This window comes from Cavia porcellus, unplaced genomic scaffold (assembly GCF_034190915.1).
Source record: "Cavia porcellus strain 051 isolate PalLab524CR breed Dunkin Hartley unplaced genomic scaffold, mCavPor4.1 scaffold_23, whole genome shotgun sequence".
NCBI classification, from domain to species: Eukaryota; Metazoa; Chordata; class Mammalia; order Rodentia; family Caviidae; genus Cavia; species Cavia porcellus.
The window spans coordinates 40177990-40193850 of NW_026947506.1; the positions used below are offsets into that span (position 1 = coordinate 40177990).

The 15861-nt window shown below is 47.3% G+C and overlaps 1 protein-coding gene across 2 annotated transcripts; it reads right to left on the minus strand.

The window, feature by feature from the left end:
- Positions 1-262: 262 nt before the first annotated feature.
- Actl6b (actin like 6B) lies at positions 263-15861 on the minus strand. 2 transcript variants are annotated; one of them, XM_003469955.5, is made up of 14 exons: positions 15702-15860; positions 15208-15284; positions 14834-14999; positions 14452-14552; positions 6253-6350; positions 5643-5737; positions 5469-5575; positions 4666-4755; positions 4457-4518; positions 4219-4333; positions 4005-4085; positions 3822-3917; positions 3578-3664; positions 263-553 (listed from the first exon to the last, which is right to left on the minus strand). In XM_003469955.5, the coding sequence occupies exons 1-14, from the start codon at positions 15724-15726 to the stop codon at positions 473-475; spliced, it is 1281 nt and encodes a 426-aa protein (XP_003470003.1). In that variant the 5' UTR covers positions 15727-15860; the 3' UTR covers positions 263-472. The 2 variants fall into 2 exon arrangements, with proteins under 2 accessions (XP_003470003.1, XP_063090298.1); XM_063234228.1 differs by having other exon boundaries at positions 3822-4085; positions 15702-15861.

The following is a 15861-nucleotide window of genomic DNA, read 5'->3' on the forward strand; positions in this document are numbered from 1 at the left end:
GCCCACCCAGGCCCCGCCCCTCCGCGCCTAGGCCCCGCCCCGGGCTGTCCTGCAAGCTTCTCCAGGCTCCCGCTTCCCAGCCCCGCTCATCACTAGGTGCGCCCGGCGTGGTGTTCCCTGGGTCGAGGTTCCCCTGAAACCTGAGGAATCCGTGCTCCTGGGGCTCGGCCCCAGGCCTGCCGTGGAGCCGCGTATTAGTGTAGGTGCATCCCTTTGCTCGCCTCCCTCCGGGTCTCTCGTGGCCCCACAAGAGACCAAACTCTTTTCTTTCCTTAAAACATTTTTACTTCTTTCAACTGAGAAACATCACAATCAGGACAAGAGGGGCAGAGCAGGGAGCGGTGTGAGAACGGGGAGGGAGGCCAGATGAGCTCAGATCGGCACTCTTGGAGTCCTGGCCTGGAACAGTCCTCTCCGACCCCAAGACGTCAGCGCTGAGCCGCAGGTACACGCGTGCGAGGAGTGGCCGCGCTTAGGGGCACTTCCGCTCCACGCACTGCTTCCCGCCCTCCTCGTATTCCTGCTTGGAGATCCACATCTGCTGGAAAGTGCCCTGGGAGAAGGGGCCAGGTCTGCGGTCAGAATGGCCCGGGGGCAGAGGCGAAGATGGCACCATGGAAGCCCTCCCTCCTGCCAGCCCACCGCATGGGAGACCCTCATCTGTGGCCTGGCTCACTCTTCCGCCTGTACACTAAGAGGGCAAATACCCGGAGATCGTACAGATGGAGGCCATTCATTTAACAAGCATTTATTGAACATCTATCTTTCCTGGGCGTTTACAGTCCAAGCCAGGTCAGCCAACTACATCCACCTTGAACCCCAACACTGACAACACTTTCCCCCAATACTTTCCTTTCCACCAGGTCCCCTCTCCTGTCTCCATCAGTGCACACGCCACACACACACCACTGACACACCTCACCTCTGGATGAAGTTGTCTTCACCCTGGTGCCCCACTGCCACCACCCCTGCAGAAGCCTGTCCCTTGAAGTGTCCAGCACTAGGAGCCTCCCCTTCTCTGGGTTGGCTAGCATACCTCCTCCTGAAGGTTCCTGTCTGTGTGTCCCCTCTAATCCCAGCCTCCCTCTGACCTTGAACTCAACATGAACCGACATCCTCTCACCCTCTAAGCCTGTGCTACAGAACTCAGTGGCTAAGCCAGGCATGGTGGCTCATGCCTGTAATCCCAGCACTCGGGGAGGCTGAGGCAGGAGGATAGTTGTGAGTCCGAGACCAGCCTGGGCTACAAAGTGAGCTTAAGGCCAGCCTGAACTGCATAGTGAGACCCTGTCTCAAAAAAAAAAGAACTCGGTGGCTGCCGGCCTCATTCACCCATTGAGTACTTGAAATGTGGACAGTCCATATGGAGATGTGCTTGATGTAGAAAATATATGCTGAGTATGTGTAGAAAAAGACTATGGATGTGTAGAAAAAGAATGTAAAATATCTCACTGTGAGTTTTCTAGCCAGGTGTTGGGATGTATACCTGTAATCCCAGCACTTAGGAGCCTGAGGCTACCCTTGGCTACACAGTGAATTCAAGACCTGACTGGACTACAAAACGAGATCCTATCTCAAAAAAAAAAAGAAAAAGCAATTAAAAAGTTTCTATACTGACTACACATTGAGATGGAAATATTTTGGAATATTGAATTAAATAAAATACATTGTTCTTTTTTGTTTTTGAGACAGTCTTGCTGCATAGTCCAGGCTTGTCTTTTTTTTTTTTTTTTTAAAGACATGATATTGCTATGTAGTTCAGGCTGGCTTTGAACCCATTATATACTCTACACTAGCTTCAAGCTCACAGTGATCCTCCTTCCTCAGCTCCTGAGGCTAAGACTACAGGCCTGTGCTACCACAGCTGGCCTCCAGCTTATCCTGAACTCATTACATAGTCCAGGCTGGCCTCAAGCTTGTAATCCTCCTACCTCAGCCTCACAAGCTCTGGGGTTACAGTTAAGCATCACCAAACCTAGCTATAAAGTATGTTCTTTTTTTTTTTTTTTTTTTTTTGAGATAAGTTCTTGATGTGTAGTTCAAGCTGGTCTTGAACTCACTGTGTAACCCAAGGTGGCCTTGAACTTGTCGTGATCCTTGTGGTTCAGCCCCTCCAAGTGCTGGAACTACAGCTGTCGGCACCGTGGCTAATGGTATGCATGTTCTTAAGAATTAAGAATTTATTGCACTTGCCTCATACTTCTTTAATTATGGCTATGCGAAAATTTAAAATTAGGCCAATGCTGATGCCCATGCCCCTGCCACACCCAGTGGCCCTGTCCCTGCCTTCTGTCTGTTCCCTTCCTTTCACTCACTACCCTGCAGTCCACGTGGGCTTCCTAAAACCCAGATCTGACTGCATCTGTTTTGGTATATGATTTTTTCTTTTTTTGTCTTTTTCGTTTTTATCGGTACCAGGGATCGAACTCACGACTGCCTGCTTGCAAGGCAGGCGCTTATGCCGCTGAGCTAAATCCCCAGCCCCTGCATCTGTTTTGGAGCCTTGTCTTACTCTCCCCATAGTCTGAGAACCCTCTTTTCCTCTTTACCCCAAGATCTTCCTCTTCCCATGTCAGTTTTAGACCCTCAAAATGAATAAGTGCGGTGTGCACACATCTGCAATCCCAGCACTCTGGGAAGCTGAGACAGAAGGATTGGATGTTCCAGCCCAAGTTGGGCAAATTAATGAGACACTGTCTTAAAATAGAACATGAAAAGGGCTAGGGAGGTAACTCTGTGTGAAGCCTCTGGGTTTAGTCCCTTGTACCAAAAACAAATAAAACAAAACAAAAACCACCTGAAATGCATCAGATGCTCCCTGAAGACTGCCTGGGGGACTTTCTGTTTACTTATCTCAACTTTTGAATGTCATAAAGGCAGGCACTGCGTCAGGCTGTCTGTCTACTTCTACCACAGAGAAAGCCCTTAATAACTGTGTGGCCAACACAGTCTGACCCAGAACTAAGTTCACACTGTCAGTCTCTGCGTTTGTACCCTCCTTCCTATCTCCTTGGGACTTTCTTGTAGTGGATGTCCCTGTCCCGACATGTTCCTGCTGTTCCTTCTGAGTGGGATCAGTGAGAAACCTCCAGCTCTTTGGCTTCTGTTCCCACAGCTGGACCAGACTGAACTCACTGTCTCATGCCCTGGAACCAACCCTCCTGCCTCTTCTTCCAGGTGCCTGTCCTTCTTCACATACACGTGCTGCTACCCTCTCAGTGATTCCAAGAGCCTCCCTGCACAGGCTCCTCTGTCCCAGCCCCGCTCCAATTACAACACAAGTTCTTGACAGTCTGCAGACCTGCCTGTCAGTAGCACATCCCGCCCTCACCCTGCCTCCAGGGTGTCCCCTCTGCTCAGTGAGGCCAGTGGGTGTCTCATCACAGCCTCCTTATGACCAGCTTCCTCTCCCTCTGCTCCTTAATCTGGGTCTGGTAGCACTCAGCCTTCTGAGAATAGTCACAGGCTGCCCTATCTTAGAAATAAATGTTGAGTGAATGGATGTGTGGCCAAGGCGGTGGTAGCTGTCTGAATCCCCTGCCCCACATTCTCATTAGATCAGACCCTTCCCTCTCACCAATGATGCCAAGATGGAGCCCCCTATCCAGGGGCTGAACTTGCGCTCCATGGTGCTGTTGCTGGCAATGAGCTTCAGCCGCATGCTCTGCGAGGAGAAAGTTGCTGGGAGAAGCAGACATTTAGGTTCTCGAAGGGGCAGGGCTTGGGAGGCAGAGGGAGCCACAAGGCAGGAGGTCTGAGTGCTCCATGCTTAGTCCTGAAGGGCTGAGCCTGGGGGCCCTGAGCGAGGGCTGGGCTCCTACCGGAGGGGTCTTCTGGGAAAGCTCTCGGTTGAGCCTGTCCGTGAAGCCTTGCAGCAGTGTGTTCCCACCGGTCACAATGACACTGCCGTATAAGCCCTGAGAACAAGGAAGAGAAGTGAGCCTGCAACGCACAGCCCTCCTTGCCTCCCCACAATTCCTGGGCCCCTTAAGGCCAAGCCTCACCGGCCGAATATCGATGTCACACATGCCGATGCTGGTGGTAACCACGTGGCCCACGCCTAGCATAGTATTCCCTGACAGGCCCTGTGGACAGAAGTGACCTGGGCTTCGGGCCCTCTGGGCCCTTTCCTCAGATCCTTGTAATCCTTCCCAGCCTCTCCCACACCCCAAGATTCAGGGGTACAGCCACCCTACCCCGATTACCAGGCAGCCAGACCTTGACGTTGGAGGGATCGAATAGGCCCTCAGGGATTCGGAGTCTCTCGGCACCATAGTCTGTGTTGTAGCCGTTGGGCATCTCGTAGTGCACTGTGGGCATTTGCGCAGCCACCCTGCCCAGGAAGCAGCAAGACTCTGCCCAGGGCGCTCACGGAGGACTACTAGATAGGCAGCACCAAAGGTCCCACAGCCCCCAGTTCTGCTGCCCACCCCCCAGCACTGGGGGTTCCACTCACTGCTCATCATAGGGGGAGTCCGAGACCTGTAGCACCGAGGCCTGGAAGTCCTGGATCACCTCCTGAGAACCAGGGAGGGGTGAGGGCCTGGGTCCTTCCAGAGCACCCCATCCTAGTTTGCCCCTACTGCAGGAAATCCACTTCCAACTCAGCAAGGGACCACGAGCCAGGGAGGGAGCTGCTTTAGGGGACCCTCTTGAGTGCCTCACATTGCACATGTAGTTATGCCAGGACTTGGAGACTTGAGGTAGCTTCTCCTTCTTCTTCCAGTTTGGGGGTGCTCCTTCCCGTACAGGCTCCTGTGGAGGCAGGGCCTCTGAGCATGCTTCCCAGCTGGGCCTTCCCAGGCTACCTGGCTGCACCTGCATCTAGCACTTGCTTGGGGGTGGGCGTGGGCTCTGCTTTGCTGCTTAGAAGAGGGGCTTCCTTCCTACCCTTCCCTGAACAGAGCAGAGAACACAAGGTGGGCCTGTCTGCATGTGCACTGAGCACACCAGTGTATGGGTGATTGAAAGGCTCCTGTTGGGGGCTGGGGATTTAGCTCAGTAGCATAAGCACCTGCCTGGCAAGTGTGAGGTCGTGAGTTCAATCCCCGGTACAGTGAAAGAAAAGAAAAAGAAAGACCCCTGTCAGAGACTGCCAAGCACATGTGGGACAGGCCTTTTGCTGGGTCACATTCCCTGGAGGCATTTGGGGTGGCCTTTTGGATGCAGTATCACTCTGTATTGCTGCTCTACTTTATAGGAGAGGTTCCAGTATCATACACTGGGTTGCACAGCTGTTGGGTGGCAACTTGGGCCTATTGGAAGCCACCAGAAGCCACCACATGGGGCCTTGCACATCCTCCTGCCAGCTATCTGGATCTCTGATGCTTTGGTTTTAAAATAAAGAACTGGGTCCTCAGTCTTCTGGGGGCCCTGCTGCTCTCTGCTCTGCTGTCTCATGGGTCAATGAGCCAACAGGTATAGGGTGAGTGCCCGGGATTCTATGGTGGTAGCTCTGGGCTTCCCACCTTGGCAGCGATCATGTAAGGGGGGATGATATCAATAGCCATTTCCTGGAAAAGCTCCCGGCACTGCATAGAGATGAAGTCCCCAGCCAGGGGTGACTTGACGATGCCTGGAAAGGGAAGCAGTATTAAGGCTTGGTCTTCTCTGGGCAGCCCCGACCCCTGCCCAGGTACCACCTTGCTGGAGGACATAGCCATCATGCACTGGGATGGCCGTGGTGTGGGTAGCCCCACTGTCCAGCACGAGGCCTGTGGAGCGTCCATTTGCAAAGCTGGCAGGGGCTGGGTCAAAGAGACAACAGCAGCCAGGGAGGGGAGTGGGACAGGCTAGGGTCCACTCTGTTCTCCCAGGGCCCAGGCCACCCTAATCCCCATCTGCAAGTCTCCTTTTGGTTTATGACCCATCTTTTGGAGATGGGCTCCTGGGGCCTCAGTCAATTTTTCCCAGTCCCTGCTGAGCTCCAGGACCCTCTTTATTCCTGGTTTTGTATCTGGTAGACTCCAAGTTAGGGTCTCCATCAACCTGGTGCCTAGCACAGGGTTCAAGGCAAAGCATACTGGATCCAAAGCAGATCGGGAAAGTGGACTATCCTGGCCTGAAAGGAGCCAATCACTAAGGCCAGGGCCTCCTGCACCTTGAGGGTAACAGAGGCATCCTTCCACCTGGGACCTCCAGAGAACCAGGCCCGGCCCTCCCCCTCAGCATCCCATGCACACTCCCCAGCGTGTGTGTTCCCCCCCCCCCCCCCCCCCCGCCCCAGGCTGAGCAGCTTAGTGCAAAGGATACGCAGTGAGCACGGCAGTCTTGCATAAGAAGAAGGCGGGGATGTTGTATTGTTCGAACATCAGCTCTGTCAGCTTCTCCCGTTTGGCCCGTGTGTTCCACTGCAGAGAGAAGCCAGGAGTGGGGAGCTAGGGTTAAGACAGCCTTGTGGCCTCGTGCTTACACGCACACACACACACACACACACACACACACACACACACACACAAATATACACACACAGGTACACTCATATATACATGCAAAAATGCACATACTCATGATACACACATATAGGTATACACATACAGACAGATACAGCTTTTACTGGAGGAAGAGGTGCGGCCTCTTGACCCACCTAGACCTTTTTTCTTTTCATCTTTTCACTATGCAGTTCAGGCTGACCTTGAACTCCCTTTGTTATGGTAGATACACTGTGCCAACTTGAGAAGTTTAGGAGTTTAACTAAGAGACTCAGCAGGAAGCTAAGGTTCTTTGTAAATATTCTTGCCCTGTGCAGGAAGAGGGCAAGGAGATTTTGTGAGTGCTACACCAGCCCTGGGGGAGGGGGGGATGGCCTGTGTACAATATAAGGGAGAAATAAAAGGCTTGCTCTGCTCCCACCTTTTGCTCTGCCTGCTTCTGCTAGCTGCTGCCTTGAAGTATGGCCCCTGGGGCCATGCCACCCTGCCTTGGAGCCAGCTGCCTAGACAATGAAACCTCCAAAAACTGTAAGCTAAGTAAACCTTTCCTTCCCTAATTTTGGGAGTTAAGTGTTTTGTTTCAGCAACCACAAAAAAAGTAACCAAGAAAGAATAGGTGAGACCTCTTGGCCTACATAGACCTTTTTTTTTTTTTATCATTTTGAGACAGGGTCTCACTATGCAGTTCAGGCTGACCTTGAACTTGCTTTGCAGCCCAGGCTGGCCTTGAACTTGCAGGGATCCCCCCATTTCAGCTTCCTTAATGCTGGGATTATAGGCATGCACTACCACAGCTGGCCACAGTTTTATAATGTGAGAAATATAAAGAAGTTTAAAGCTCAGACGCAAAACATAGTTGAGGAAACAAAATTCAAAGAGGAGCAGTGACTTGCCCCAAGTCACACAGACAGCTCTTGACAGAACCGTCTGGAGTCACAGCCCTTAATGCCTGGTTTAGTGCTCTTTACTGTACAGTACATGCCCCAGGCTCCTCCGAGAACCCTGTTCCTCCCTCTTCTCCACTCTAATCATCTCAAAGGCAAAAAAAAAAAAAAAAAAAAAAAGGGCTGGGGAAGAGGATTTCTGGATAATACTGGTAGACTGAATACAAATATTTAATTTTATTCCCTCCCCCAAATCCCAGCAAAACTATAATAAATAGGCAATTTAAAAAGATATAGACCCACAAAAGCCAGCAAGAACAGAAGATGCACCATCGGGGAAATGAAAACCAAACATTGGTAGCCACTAGAGAAATGCAAACCAAAGGCAAAATGAGGTATCAGTTCACCCCCACTGGAGTGCTGAGCATAATTAAAACATACAACAATAAATGTTGACAAGAATGCGGAGCAATGGAACTCACACTGCTGTGGGAAAGCAAAATGGTCCAACCACTGCAGAAAACAGATGTTGATTCCTCACAAAAGTAAACATACACCTGTAATCCCAATACTCTGGGAGGCTGAGGCAGGAGAATCACCAGTTTGATCCCAGCCTGGGTAATTTAGCAATGTAATGAGCTCCAATACACACACACACACACACACACACACACACACACACACACACACATACACACATTCAAAAACTCACACAATGTATGATCTTATTTATATGAAAGATTCAAAACAGATCTATCCTTAGAGTCAAAAAGCAAATCAATGGTTGACAAAAGCACGGGGAGTAGAGAATAACTTCAACAGAAAATGGGTTTTCCTTTGAGAAGGTGGAAATGTTTTGAATGCTCATCTTGATAGTAGAACATCATGAATTCCACTGAGTCGCTCACTGGTTTTCTTTCTTTTTTGCTTTTTCTTTTTTTGTATGCAATACTGGGGATTGAATTCAAGGCCTCACACATCTAGGTAAGCGCTCTACCATTGAGCTACATCCCAGCCTAAATTGTTAAATTCAAAAGATTAATATAAACTGGGAGCGGTGGGACATGTCTGTAATCCCAGTACCCCGGGAGGCTGAAGCAGGAAGATTGCAAATTTGAGCCCAGCCTGGACAACATGACAATTTATTGAGATTCTGTTTTAAAAATTTAAAAAGGCCTGGGATGACTAAGGTTTAGCTCAGTTGTACAAGTGCCTGCCTAGCAAGCACGAGACTGTGAGTTCAATCCCCAGTCCAAAAAAAAAAAAAAAAAAAAATGCCCCAAAGCATCCTACTCAGTCATCTCACTGCAAAGGTCGGGAAGTCTCCTCCCTCACACAACTGACAGTCAGAGTTTTAGGGTCCCATTCTGCAGCAAAAGCAGGCCCCCAAGAGTTGCAGACAACTAAGAAAATACTCTAAAAAGAGACAGAGATGCTCAAAATATGGCAGAAGAACAAAAAATCTAGGAAAAACAGAATTTACAGAGAGATTTCAACAGAAAAACAAAACTAGTAATATCCTTAGTAAAGGAATAGATGGCACTGTATCCAAGAAACAAGAGTAGGATTTCAGAAAGGACTAGTCAAAGCACAAGAACAGCAAAGAACTTGTGGAAATTAAGCAGACAGAAGGAAAAATGAGAAATTCAGTAGAAAGGTTGGAATATGAAGTTGAAGGAACATCTTGGAAATTAGAGGGAGAAGATAGAGACAGAAAATGGAAATTTTTTAAAAAACCCTAAAATGTTAGGGACGAGCTCAGGAGATGCAAAATTCAAATAACAGAATTTCTCGAAAGAAAGAACAGAGGAAATTGAGAAAATAAATGATAAAATAAATTCTAAATTTTTGCTGGCCATAGTGGCACATGCCTGGTCATCCCGGCACTCAGAAGACTGAGACAGGAATATGGCTGTGAGTTCAAGCCCAGGCTGGTCTACAAAGTAAGTTCAAATCCTGGATGAATTACATAGCAAGATCCTGTCTCAAACAACAACAACAAAAAAAAAAAAAATTTTTTTTTAATTTTCACTGCATTGAAAGACAGAGATTTCCAGATTAAAGGAACATAGATATTAAGTGTCTAGAGCCATAAATGGTAGTATACCAATATCACCACCTATCATGGTGAAATTTTATTTTTTTCTTTTTCTTTTTTTTTTTTTCATGGTGAAATTTTAAAATCTCTAGGATAAATTGAAAATTTTATAAACTATCAGAAAGAAAAATATCACATCAGAGGATCAAGAGCCAGAGGATACAAAGCCAGTGCTCAAAATCAATAGCATGCTGAGGATATAGCTCAGTGGCACAGCACCTGCCTGGTAAGTACAAGGTCCTGAGTTTGATTCCTGGCACCCCCCACCAAAAAAATCAGTAGCATTCCTGTACACAAATAGCAAACTCACTGAGAGGAAAAATATGGGAAACACCTTTGATAGTTGCATCCTAAAAAAATAAAATACTTAGGGATAAATCTAACAAAGGAACTAAAAGATCTCAACATTGAAAATACAATACTAGGGGCTGGGGATTTAGCTCAGCGGCATAAGCGCCTGCCTTGCAAGTGTGTGGTCATGGAGATCAATCCCCAGTACTGATAAAAAAGAAAAAGACAAAAAAAAAAAAAAAAAAAAGAAAAGAAAACTACAATACTAGGGGCTGGGGATTTGGCTCAGCAGCATAAGTACTTGCCTTGAGAGTGTGTGGTCGTGATTTTGATCCCTGGTACTGATTTTAAAAAAAAGAAAGAAAGAAAATAAAACTACAATACTGGGCCAGGAGTTTAGCTTTGCAGTGTAAGTACCTGGTTGGTAAGCATGAGGACATGAGTTCCATCCCTGTTAAAAACTACAATCCTCTGAAAAAGGAGATCAAAGAGGATATCAGGAAATGGAAAAAATATTCCTTGTTTTTGGGTAGGAAAAACTAACATAGTGAAAATGGCCTTATTCCCAAAATTGCTATACAGATTAAAAGCAATTCCAGTTAAAATTTCATTAGTATACTTCACAGAACTAGAGAAAACATTTCTAAAATTCATTTGAAAACCGAAGAGACTTAAAATAGAAAAAACAATTCTAAGCAACAAAGGCAAGGCAATCCCTGATTTGAAATCAGAGACTATCACAATCCCTGATTTGAAATTATATTGCAGAGCTACTGTGATGAAAACAGCACGGTACTGGCAAAAATACAGACTGAAAGATCAATGGTACAGATTATAAGATGCAGAAACAACTCCAAACATGTTTAGCCACTTTATCTTTGACAAAGGGGCCAAACAAGTTCACTGGAAGAAAGATAGCCTCTTTAATAAGTGATGCTGGGACAACTGGCTTTCCACATGACCAAGACTAAAACTAGACCAGTGCTTATCACCATGCACTCAATGACAGTCAAAATGGATCAAAGATCTAAGTATTAAAACAGAAACACTAACTCTGTTGGAGTAGAAAATAGGTAGAATTCTTGAAGACATAAGTCTAGGCAAAGACTTCATGAACAAAACCCTGATCACACAAGAAATACAAAGTATTTGGGACAACTGGGATCTCACTTTATTAAAAAGCTTTTGCACATCAAAAGAAATCATCAACACAGTAAAAAGGGAACACCCAGAGTAGGAAATATTGTAGCCTGTTGTTCCTCAGACTAATACGCAGACACCTCAATTTAAAGATGCAGTATGAAAATGGGCACCTGAGATACTTCTCAGATGAAAAAATACAAACATCAAATAAATATATGAAAAAATGTTCAACACCACTGGACATTCAAGAGATGCAAATTAAAACAATACTGAGATTGCATCTCACCCCAGAAAGAATGGCTATCATCAAGAAATCAACTAATAATAAATGCTGGTGGGCCTGTGGGGGAAAGGAGCCCTTCTCCACTGTTAATGGGAGTGCAGACTGGTGCTGCCACTGCGGAAATCAGCGTGGAGATTCCTCAAAAAGCCGGGGAATTTGACCCAGGTATTCCCCTTTTTGGTATCTTCCTGAAAGAAATAAAAGAATCATACCACAGCGACGTATGTACACCCATGTTCATAGAAGTACAGTTTGTATTAGCTAAATCATGGAAACAGTTCAAATACCCATCAACCAATGAATGAATAAAAAAGATACATTTTTTAATACAATGGTGTACTGCTCTGCCATAAAGAAGAATAAGCTGCAGACATTTGTCACCAAATGAATGTACCTTGAGATCATGCTCCTAAGTGAAATAAATTGGACACATGCATAAATATTCCATTGCCTCTCTGGTGTGAGAAACTTAAAGTGTAAATAAAGGCCAAAATATATAATGGATATTGTGAAATAGGAAGAAGCTGTCCAAAAGGAAAGGGGAACTAGGGAGGAGGAGGAGTAAAGGAAGAAAGAAAAAAGAAAAAAAATGAGAAAAGAAAGATAATGGAAACAGATTTATAAACAAGGAGGGGAAGAGGGGTTGAAGGGAGAGGAGAGGAATGGGGAAAAAAGAGAAGTCAAGATATATCATGTATAGGTACAAATTCCCTATGATGAATGTGATCATTATGTGTATCTACATTATACCAAACATTTAATTTTTTTTTATCAGTATCCATGGAACTCACGACCGCCTGCTTGCAAGGCAGGTGCTTATGCCACTGAGCTAAATCCCCAGCCCCCCAATAAACTTAATTTAAAAAAATAAAATTTGGGGGGGAGGGGAAAAAATAAAATAAAATTTTGGGCTGGGGATTTAGCTCAGGGGCATAAGTGCCTGCCTTGCAAGTGCAGGGTCATGAGATGGATCCCTGGTACTGACAAAAAATTAATTAATTAATTAATTAATTAAATAAAATAAAATTTCAGCCTTCTCAATGGCAACAACAGATAGTGAAAACAATGGAGAAGTACCTTTAAGATCCTGAAGAAAAATGATTTCTAAACCAGATATGGTGGTGCACGCCTATAATCACAGCACTCTGGGAGGCTGAGGCAGGAAGACTGCAAGTGTAAACTCAGCCTGGATAACTTAGCAATCTTGTCTCAAAATTTTTTACAATTTTTTTTATCAGCACTGGGGATTGAACTCATGACCATGCGCTTGCAAGGCAGGCACTTATGCTGCTGAGCTAAATCCCCAGTTTAAAAAACTTTAAAAAGTTTTTTTAAGGGCTAGTGTATAACTCAGTACAAAGACCCTTGGTTCAGTACCTGCTAAGGTACAAAAAAAAAAAAGAAAGAAAAAGAAAAAAAAGAAAAAACCCAACTATTGAGCTAAGCTATCAATCCAAGGTCAGGCATGCAAAATCTCAAAAAAATTACCTCTTATGATCTTTAAATTTTGTGCTATTATGTGTTTTTTTTTTGTTTTTTTGTTTTTTTGTTTTTATCAGTACCAGGGATTGAACTCATGCCTGCCTGCTTGCAAGGCAGGCGCTTATGCCACTGAGCTAAACCCCCAACCCCTTTGTCTTGTTTTTAAGACAAGGTTTTAATAGTTGTCCAGGCTGGGCTTGAACTGCAAACCTTTTTGCCTCAGCCTTCTGAGTCGCTGGAATCACAGGCATGTACTACCTTAGCTAGATTCCTATGACTTTTTTGTTTGCTTGTTTTGAGACCAAGTTTCTCTCTGTAGTTTCTCTCTTTGAACTCATGGTGAGCCTCCTGCCTCAGCCTCCCAAATGCTGGGATACAGACATAGACCACCACACCTAGTTCTGACTTTCCTACGGCAGTTCTCAGAGAATGTGGTCCACAAAAATAAAGAAGTAAATCAAGAAAAGGAATGAAATGGGGCTGGGGATTTAGCTCAGCAGCATAAGCGCCTGCCTTGCAAGCAGGCAGTCGTGAGTTCGATCCCTGGTACCAATAAAAAGGAAAAAGACAAAAAGAAAAGAAAAGGAATGAAGTAAAAGAAATAGACTTCCAACACAGAGGTAGTGGAGGCCCTAAAATGCCTTTTCTGATAGAGGAGGGGGCAAGTATTATCCAAGATGGTAGTGAGGGGAGTTGTCAGGGTGGAAGAGGTGTCCCTGGTGTACAGGGTTACTAGTCCAAAGTGAAACAGGTCAAGGGGCTCCTGGAGAGATTGCTTCAAAAAGATAGAATCAATAGAACAGCTTAACTAATTAATGTCTTGAGAAAATATAGAGATAACTGATAAAGGGAACTGAGGATTTAGTTCAGCGGCATAAGTGCCTGCCTGGTGAGCACAAGGTTGTGAGTTCAATCCCTGGTACCAAAAAAAGATAACAATAAATAACAGGGTCATGCTACTAATCAGGTAGAAAACTAAGCAAAACAAAAAACAACTGATTTTCAGATTCAAGGAACACAAAAGTTGCACAGGAGATAAAAAGTAGCCATAGCTTATTGACCTAGTTCTGCTCTTATTAGTATCTATAGTAATAAAAAGGTAGATAGAGTGTTGATCTTTTTAAAAATCTAATTTGCAACTGTACTTAAAGGTGGGCAATGAGAAATATGTGTCCTGTTGTCTGATGGAGTTTATTTCTATAGAACAGAGTTCACAGATTAATGCCTACAATTTTAAAAATCCACACAGGGATCTGTGATATCCAGACTTTTGGAAGAAAAATACACAAACTCTTAGCTAAAAAGGAGAAAAGCTGCTGACTTTAGAGAAGGAAAATGGAAGGAAGAAGATAAGAGCTGCCAAGATTTTATCTTCACGAACTTTGTACAGCAAACTGATTCTTTATGTGAACATAAAATGTTGGCTAAAAAGCTGAAGTTATAAAGTCAAAAAAGGATGGGAAGCCAGGCATGCTGGCCCACACTGGTAATCCCAGCATTCTGAGAGGTTGAGGCAGAAAGATAGCAATTTAAGAGTCCAGCCTGGGAAATTTAACAAGAATCAATCTGTCTCAAAATGTAAAAATGGGCTGCAGATAAAGATCAGTGCAAAAGTCCTGGTTTTAGTTCTCAGTTTAAAAAATAAAAACTGGGGTTAAATGGCATTGGAGCAAATGGAGCTGGAGGAGAGAAGGAGGGATGGAAAGTAACCCAGGAAAAAGGAAAGTGGTTGAAGGTGAAGGGCTGGAAGAAAAAAATCTGAAAAGGGAGGTTAGACGCCTGACAGGTGGAAAGGACTGGGTGGGGGCCCGGACTGGATGGATCGGGAGAGGCACTCACCGGGGCCTCAGACATGAGCACCGGGTGCAGGTTCGGCTCAGACTTGACGTGTTTGCTGTAGGTGTGGTCCAGGATGGCTCGGAAGCACTCCCAGTCCTCAACTGGGGGGAGCAGACCAGCGTGGAGAAAGGAAGTGAGCGGGCAGAGATCAGAGACAGTAAGGAACAGAGCCCAGGGGAGGGTGAGTCCAGCTCCATCAGAAAGGCCCCCTCACTTCCCGCAATGTGGTGAACTCAGTGTGGGGAACCCCGCAGCTGTGGGCAGCCGTCAGGAGGTTCCTGGGACTTGGCTTGCAAGACGGCCTAAGCGTATGTGGGGGTCTGTGTAGCTAGTGGTGAGGGGTGGGCTCAGGGACGCCGCCAGGAGCAGGGAAGGGGCTTACTCATGCCATTCTTGAGGGGTGACATGACCTCTGCTCCGTCCCGGGGCACGTGCAGGGCGTTGGTGTCAATGTGGAAGATCTTCCCTTTCTTCTCCTTCTCCCCCTCCAGCTCCAGCCCGCTTCCCTCCTCCGCGGCCAGCAGCCCCACTGTGGTGGGGAAGTCTGCCTGGGGATAGAAAGGATGGGCAGGGAGCGAGATCACCTGGCTCCCGTCCTGTCGTTCCAGTCCCGCGCTGGGCTCTGTGCCTGCCCACTGGGTTTACCCCACAGTCCCCCCAGCAGAGCTTTGGGGCTGAGCTGAGAGCCCGGGATTACGGTGAGGCTGGTGGGGAAGCTAGCGCCCCTACAATTTGGAGGAGGGTCTGAAGGCTCACCTTGGGACAGTCCTCCCCAGCGTACCCAGCGCGGACCGAGAAGGAGCCGATGTCAAAGACCAGCGCCCCCACTTCATCTGTGCAGGGAGACAGGTGAGTATCCCCTGGATTCCAGGGAATCTGGGGCACAGCTACAGACTCTCCACCTCCCACAGTGACCAGGCCAGGTGGGTGCCCGGCCTGGAGTTCTGGATCCCCGGAGTAAAGGGTCTGGCCGCCAGAGTCCCCTGCTGACCCGTGGCCTTGTTCAGGGCACACTCCTGGCAGGCAGGAAGGGGGGGGGCGGTGGGGGACAGCGGGGGGCTGGATGGTGGACGTGCGGGGCATCGGTGAAGCCCGAAGGCAGAGGTGACGCGTAACCCAAATCTGGGGCAGACCCGCTCAAGTGCCGCGGGGACAGGCCCCAGGGTGCCCCGCTCGGGCTGCGCAGGTTCAGGGCTCTGGGCGCGAGGGAGGCCGCGGGGGCCAGGAGCGCGAAGCCCGAGCTGCCTCACCTCCGCCGTAGACGCCCCCGCTCATAGTGCCCTCTCGACGCTGCTCGCGGCCCGTGGGCGGCGACGGGATCAGCACCGAGGCGTCCGGACAGCTCCCGGGATCCCGGGCGGGGCGGGGCACACACAGGCCAATCGGAATGCCGGATCCTCCGCCCCCAAC